This window comes from Aplysia californica, unplaced genomic scaffold (assembly GCF_000002075.1).
Source record: "Aplysia californica isolate F4 #8 unplaced genomic scaffold, AplCal3.0 scaffold00398, whole genome shotgun sequence".
Lineage (NCBI taxonomy): Eukaryota > Metazoa > Mollusca > Gastropoda > Aplysiida > Aplysiidae > Aplysia > Aplysia californica.
In genome coordinates this window covers 308,628-316,684 of record NW_004797668.1, presented here as the reverse complement: position 1 = coordinate 316,684, position 8,057 = coordinate 308,628, and the positions used below count along the sequence as shown (strand labels likewise).

Genomic DNA, 8,057 nt, shown 5'->3' with positions numbered 1-8,057 from the left:
ATTGGGCGATTGGGGGCGGTGGTGGGCGTTAAGGGGGCGGTGTGAAATTTTCATGAAATGCAACTTAAGAAATGGTGAAGGGAAAGAAGTCACATAAAAAACAAAAACAAAAATTGATAACTTAGGCATAGTTTACAATACTACTTATTACTGAGAACTTTCTTTCCCAGCACTCAAAGCCCTTATAAAGATGATTCATCCTGGCAAATCTGAGAAAGATCTGGCATACTTCAAAACTCTAAAGATCAATTTTCAGAAATAAAAATCAATTAAATCGATGTTTGCAGCCGACGTCGATTGGGTTGACGAAGACTTACGAGCAACTTATAATTTATCTCTGCTAATTGCAAAGGCAGGCAAACCACGTACTCTCGGCGAGGACCTCATATTGTCTGCAATAAGAGAGGTGGTCAGCACAGTCCTGCACCGTGCCCCGGAGCCTGTGGTGAAAGTTCTTGCCACTACGTGACAATACCGTTCAAAGACGTATGGGTGGGATGTCAGCAAATGTTAAGGAATCATTGTGCAAAATTCTTAAAAGACGTGAGTTCCGCCTTCAACTGGATATCGGTTCATATAATATGGTGAGGTAAATAATGCAAGAATTGTTGTTTGCGAAAATGTTGGAAACAGATGCCAAAGTCGAGTCCATTTTCAAAGTGATCCAATAATTTTTGGAGGAGAAACAGATTCCTCTGGCCAATATGGTTGCCTGTGCAACAAATGGAGCACCGTCGATGACTGGTCGGTATCGTGGATTTATGAGCTTCTTGAAAAAATCAGTCCCTGGAGTACTAACTGTTCGCTGTGTCATTCACAGACAGAATTTGTTGGCAAAAAACCTGAATGAAAGTCTGCATGACACAATGGCCATTGTCATCAAGTAACATGATCAACGTCCACGCTTTGAACTCGATGACACCAACCTAATCAAGGCAAAATCCATGTTTTCGTCATTCTTGTCGAAATTGGAAATGTTTCACCAAAACATTGGCAGAAGAGAATTTGCTCAGTTTCCCAGCTTGACAGAGACACTGAAAGAAGGGCGGGTTTCTGACGAGGAACTAGAAATATATACCAACCACCTCAGAGATTTGCAAGCTGATCAGTGGCGGTGGGTAGTGAAGGGCTCACGGGCTTGAGCCCCTACCCCCTCCCCAACCACCACCCAACTCTATCCTAAAGTAAATGAAAATTTCTCCATAATGAAATTAGCAGTTGAAACCGTTATGACCTCACGGAATGAACACAGAGTGATCAACCTGGCGGCTTGCTCGCTTATCCAATCACTGTTGTTCCCGCTTACAACTATAGTAACCCAGCAGCCAATCAAATGTCTTTAGGGCTCAGCAAAGACGAGCCCTTTTCCCACAGTCCATCCTTAATGAAACTCTTCTTGTAAAAAGGTAGAAGACTGGGGAAAAATAACAATGTACCGCGGGCTCACGCTCTCCTAGCCCTGACAATGGGGTGAAAGTTTACGACACACTTTCCCCCACAGACACAGATACATATGCGCTCCTTGGTTCTTTGTTGGGTGCGTTCAACTATCTCGACTACACGGCCTAATCCAGCTCATAGAAGTATTATGTTTGAAGTGCTGTGTGTGCATGTTTGTGTTTGTGCTGCTGAGATTTAACAGTTATAACTTTTTCATCACACGAAAACTAATTAGAGGAAATTTGGAGGTGAATCGGCTTCGTCCCCACCATCAACAAGAATTTAACTAAGGACAAAGAGATTGAAAACAAAGGCAACTCTTCTCGTTTGAATGGTTCTCAAACTGCCGTGGCTCACCGTGAGTATAGAAAAATCATCACAGTTTAATTCTTATTGCTTTCTATTTGGTGGTAAAAAGCTGGAAGAAACCTAAGCCCCACCTAAATGTTGGTCCACCCACCGCCACTGATGCTGATATGATCGCGAAGACAAGGTTCATTGATATCTTTTAACTGGAAATTCCAGACTGGGTACTGGACCCACTCAATACTAGAACAGATGGTGACTTGACTGTGGCAATTGAAGAAGAGCTGACAGTGAAAAGTGACTTTGAAATCAAATCTTTGTTCAAAAAGTCGTACCAGTCATTCTGATTGAAAACTATTGTGCAAGACAAATATCCCTCCCTGTGGGAATATATATCAAGTTGTTGTTCATCGCTTTTCCCACCTCCTGTCTAGTAGAAATGGGATTCTGTGCAGTGACAAGGTTGTTGACGAAGCAGAGGAAAAAACTAGGGATCACAGAGCGTGGCGATTTGCGTCTGCTTCCACTGACCAATCTGAAACCTGATGTTGATAAGTTGGTTTCGTCTCACCATTAGGGCAGTGTCAATGACTTATATTTGTATATGCTTAATCCGTAGTTTACACTTACTTGATACCTGAATACGTCTTTTCTTTATTTTTTTATATTTTTTTTGTTTGCTTTTCTTTCTTCTTTTTCAAAAGCAAAATATTCACTTGTTTAATAGAGTTTGTTATGTGCATGTCCTGCCACTGCTGATAAAACTGATGATGATGACGATGACGATGATTACGATGATGGTGATAATTACAGACTAAGATCCATGCATACTTTTTCTTTCGTGTGGATTCTCACATTTAAACAGCTTAATAATATTTTTATGTTCTTCAATGGAGATATTTGATATACAAATCTCAGGCAACTTTATTGCTGCACCTTGAAGGGAGAAAACGTTTCATAAAAATAATGTCAATCTGTTTTCAAACTAATGATCACTGTTTTAGGGTTCTTTTTTGTGTTTTGCTTCTGTACATGTCATAATACATGTTTTACTTTTATTAATGTTAACAACACTAATCGTTTAATACCGATGACACATATATATGCATAAAATGACAGTATTTTGTTCTCAGTGCCCTTGCATAACATTGAAGAAAAAAATGTGTTTTATTATCACTCGTACACGCTTAATTTAAGACTCTATAATGATGGTGATTTGTGACCCAACTAATATTCAGAACCAAATCATTAGAATTTAGGCACTTTATTTTGTACCCTACTTTTTTAGCTCTCTCTTTATTTGTGATTGTTATTATATTATGCATGTCGTTATGTCGTATTGATGATTGGGGCGGAGCAGGGGGCGCTCGGACTCGGCCGGGTGAAAAAGGGGGCGGTGGTCGAAAAAAGGTTTGAAAACCACTGCTGTAAGCGATATAATAATATACCACACACACAGCCAATCTATCCCTACCCATTTTTATCACCTTAGACATTGTTCCAAATACAAAAACCTACAGTTCTTAAAATCAAATCCAAATTAAAAAAGCCAATACCTCTCCCCAGAACCCTCATAACTACCCACTTCCTTTTAAAAAAATCATTTTAGATCAATCGGAGAGAGGCAGGGGGAGGCATGGCGGGGAGGGAGGTACCAATGAGGATTTGGATGCGGGTGGGATGGAGGTTGTGGGTAGGACTTAACAATCCGATCACTTTTTCTCTTCTCTTTTTTTTATATTTCTTTAAACCAGACTTTCAACAAAGTTCATTTCAATTTTGAGATCATGCCATACCAGCCCCCCTCCCCTCTTTTTCTGTCTCCTCCGCCTCCCTTCCTCACCCCACGTCCCAAACTTGCGAAAATAGAAAGACATTATGCAAGCAAAAGGGTTTCGCGGAAACGGCTGGGCATGTTTAAACAGAAAATTAATATTAGCAGGAGATTATGCATAGAAGGACTCTTGTCCACCAGCCGTGGGCCAGGGATCCTTTGGAGCAGAGTTTCTGTGCTATTGTCTCTCCTGGAATCAATCTGGGTGTGGGTTGTGTCCTGTTTGTTTTGTGTCGCAAGTTTCAATAGTCGCCCCTACACCAAAGGCATCTCCTCTCGCTTTCTCTTTCTTCTCCTTTTCTTGCTATTTCCCCCTCTTTTTTTCGTCGGATTGTGTTCTCTTTCTTTTTTGTCTTTTTTCTTAAAGTTCTTTCTTTTAGGGGAGGGAGGGGGGGGGGCGATTATCATTTTATTTTGGTGGGGGTCTTTTTAAAAAAATTTTATAGTTGGAACTGCTGGAGCCGTCATTCGGAATAGAAATTTCCCCTTTTAAGCCAAGACCTAAAGATGAGGAAGAACCCAGAACGAAGGGAAAATAGCAATCGTATATTTATGCAGAGACTAGACAAATTGAAGAGGCCGTGGAGTGGAGGGAGAAAAGACCGGGAGAACACTCAACTTGGCCGATTTTCTTTGACCAGCGAAAATTTCAAAGAGACTTGAAATGAAAAACGAACGAGGAAAGCGTGGTTAAGCTTCTCTATCGTTTCGTTTCGTGTCTTTCTTTTTTTCTATTACTATTTTCTTTTCTAGTGAGAGCTTTATTGATACTATGCACCACTATTGGCTTTCTTCATCAATTCAAAGACTTTCTTTCTTTATCTTTTTATTTTTCTTTGTATTTTACTCTTTTTATCCAAGCATTTTTGTGGAGCTGTTGGTTCATTTTGTACCATACTAGGGTCCAATGTAAGCGTTCTTGGTTCGAACGCTGAACGTGGCCTTTTACGGATTGTTCGGTCGCTTTCATGGCTCGCCAACCACTTCAGTGCTGTCGCGGGTGGCCGATAATGTTACAGTGGCTAACTTAATGCTTAAATAAACTTTCTGTAATACTTTCTGTAAAGCAAGGAGCGCTAACGACATGTGCACCATGATGTACCGTACGTTACTCCGGAAAGTTTTCTACATCCCACGATTAGATCTCGAAGACGAAGACCTTGGGTACTTCAGTCAGCAGTGCTTTGTGGGTATTTGCGGGGTTTTTTTCGGTATATTTCAGTTCAGTTAGCGTTTTGCGGCGCTCTCAACTGCATAACGACTGCTCGCTGTAAGACCCCGCCGTACGTCACTTATCACAATGGCGTACGGCGGAGTCTCACACTCAGCAGTCGTTGTTGGTTATTTAGTTATACTTTGTAAAATCGGAATGGTTGAGGGTTAAAATTTTATTATAAAAATTCTATTTTAAAAACAGCAGTTTGCATTTTCAAAATGGCACTTTCTACATCTTTGAATAAAGACCAATGGTCATTATAAAATCGAGAATTCTCCTGGGATCAAACGTGGAGAAAATGAGCATATTTCGAATAGTTTCAACGGGTCTCTCCAAAGTCCGGACATTATAGTAAAGATGTGCCTGATCATGAGGTTTGCATCGCATCCAACTCTTAAAGGTTTTTCATCTTACGGCAGGGGGCATCAATGTGTCAGGGAAGTAAGTCCAATTAGTAATTTTGCTGAAATAAGTTCTTTTCTCGAGAGACCCCAAGGCTTTCTTTGTCCCAGCTTGGACGTCATATTGCGGGGTTTTGTTGTTTACTCATTCATTCCATTGTTCCTCCCACAAACTGAGGGTATAGATCTTGACCTTATTTTTGAAGTCTGCCTGTGGGAGGGTGTTTTCTGTTGATCCCGACAGGAGGAACAAGGATTCCTTCGCCAAACGGCCGACCTTTTGGTTTCCTTAGACACCTGCATGGCTAGGTAACTATACAAACACAGTAAGCTTTACCTGCTCTGTCAAGGAATTAATCCCCAACTGTAATTAAACTATTTTTGGGGTTTAAAAGTATGAAATATACACGTGAAGTGAGGCAAGACAATGTATCAGTCAGAATGAGAAAAGATAACTTGGGAAAACTTTTCTATGAACTTAAATTTCATGTGGCTAATGTAGTTGGGTTTTTTTTAAGTAAGCAGCGGAATAAAGCCTCCTCTGTTGAGTGGTGTTTGTGGATAGGGCAGCGGTGTCTACAGCTGAGTCCGATTTAGAACCATCGTTGAAGATTTTCTCTACATCGGTGCATTGCTGTGTGGGTTTTATGTATACAGTTTTGCATGAATTGTATAATATGGTCTTTTTTTCCTTTTTTTTTTTTTTGTTGCTTTGGTGACGTGCAAAGGAGGGAGATCCAGGAAAAATTGCTCTCTATCTTTTTCTAAAAAGTTTATGTTTTCAAGGTCTTCGGGGGTTGAAAGGCTTACATCGTAATAATTTGTCGTTGCTTTCGTATTTTACATTTTATGTCCGGAAGAGTTTGAAAAACAAAGTCGTCAGTTGGGTTTTCGAGTATTGAGCTTTATTTGACTTCGTAGTGTAATGAACGTTTGTTTCTTCTAATTATGAGTGATAGGGTGTTGGCCTCGGCCTGTAGGCTGTCCACTGGAGATGTGAAAGAAGGCCCTAGGGAGAGGGTATCATTTTTTTTTCAAAATGTGAACTCAAAACTTTGTATTTGTTCAATTGATGGTTTACTGTTATGTTTGTTGAATGGGAAATCTGACAACAACAATCAACCAGCATTTTAACAGAAATACATTTATGAGTCAAAGAACCTTCAAAATATGGATATCTTCACGATTTTCAGTCTGTGACTATTCCCGTTTTCCCATGGACTTCTCCCAATGGTTGGGTCGTATCCCAGTGCTTGTCGTAGTGCATCTCCGATCTTGAAGACATTTAGATCTGCAATTCTCTTCTGAGCATCAGCACTCAAGATGGTCACATACGGCGGCTCTAGAAGCTCCCGGGGAGGAGGAAAGGTGGAAGCAGCCGTAAAGATCCTTTTCGCTGTTTTTTTTTTCCTTTTTTTTGGTTATGCTCGGCTCGGCAGCCCCTTTCGCTTCCGCGAACTGGGATTTTTAGAACGTTGGGAGCTAAGGTAGGGTCATTGAATATTTGTGTTTCTATACGCGTTGGAGTGGTTGGTAAGACTCCAGTTATATTCACAAGAGGGGAAGCCTGTTTAATCGAACATTTCCGTCTTGCTGCTGAAATGCTATATACAACTGGTAGACAGGGTCGCAGCAGACCGCCTCCTAAATTATCTAAATTGTGTCAGTGGGGGCAGAATACATTTTCAATTTACCAGAGTGGTCTCACATATTTACTTTACTTTTATCCGCCGCTTATACCCTTTTGGGATTCGCGGGAAGAAAGAGACGTCTCTCTGCCACCAGCCGGAGAGCTTGGGTCAGGGGGATGTCTCACTTATTTAGAAAACGAAACTTGGAGGCTTCAGATGTCAAGAGATGTTTGTACATGCTGGCAAATTATAGTACCAAGTGGTTACCGGGATAGGGTTTTCAGGTTGACGAGCACTGGTGCGTGTACTTGAGTTAATCTTTAGCTAGTAATGAAAGAAAGAGAAGAAAGAAAGAAAGAAAAAAGGAAAGAGTGAATGAGCAAATGAGTGGATGAGTAGATGAAAGGATGAGTGCATGAGTGAATGTATGAATGAATAAATGCACTAAGGCGACCAACATTGATGTGTCCGTAAAATGTTCTGGCGTTGTGTGATACTTTTCATTATTATTCCAATTGTGCTTTACAGCTTAGGTCTACCCTGAAATGACATTTACCATCCATGTCACCTAGCAAATTTAGACTCCTTTTTAGCATTTTTAACGTCTGTCTCAAACATCTATATTAATATACTGGACTACAGAACGGGTGGCGCGGGTTCGAATCCTTACCGGCGGAGCGTTCTGGTCCTAGGTTGTTTAGAGGATGTTTAAAGCTATCCGCCTACTTTGTTAAGTCCTATCGGAGATGGACGTTAAATTAATGTCCCATTTCTTAAGTAACCTTGCAGAGTTAAATGGGATGTTTAACTTAATATTATACAAAGACCAATGGCCATCAAACACAGAAAGTATTTTCGATTTTTCACAGGCTCTAAAATGTTTGGGGTTTGGGGGCCTCGAAAGGTATCACGTTTAAATAAACACAATAAACATCCCCTCACCACCCCCAAAAAAAAAAAATTTAAAAAATAAAGTACCCACAGATTACAAAGTAAGGCAAAGGAAGGGGGTGGGAGATGAAGGGAATCTGAGATAAAATTAATAGATAGTTGAGAAATCTAAGTGATGTCAGCAAAGAGTAATGTCCCTAGTCTCTTAATTAAGAAAAATGGGATCTAAAATGGGTAGTATTTTGTATGTTTGTATTTTTGTTTGTTTTGACGTTTGTTTCTGTGTGTGTGTGTGTGTGTGAGTGTGTGTGTGTGTGTGTGCGTGTGTGTGTGTTTAT

General features: G+C 40.4%; 1 protein-coding gene across 1 annotated transcript in view; it reads left to right on the top strand.

The window, feature by feature from the left end:
• The window catches only part of LOC101854032 (loricrin-like), a 1,066-nt gene extending 597 nt beyond the window's left edge, over positions 1-469 (top strand). The window contains exon 2 of the mRNA XM_005103959.1: positions 353-469. Within this exon, the coding sequence (XP_005104016.1) occupies positions 353-469 (117 nt within the window). The remainder of the gene's footprint in view (positions 1-352) is intronic.
• The last annotated feature ends 7,588 nt before the right edge of the window (positions 470-8,057 follow it).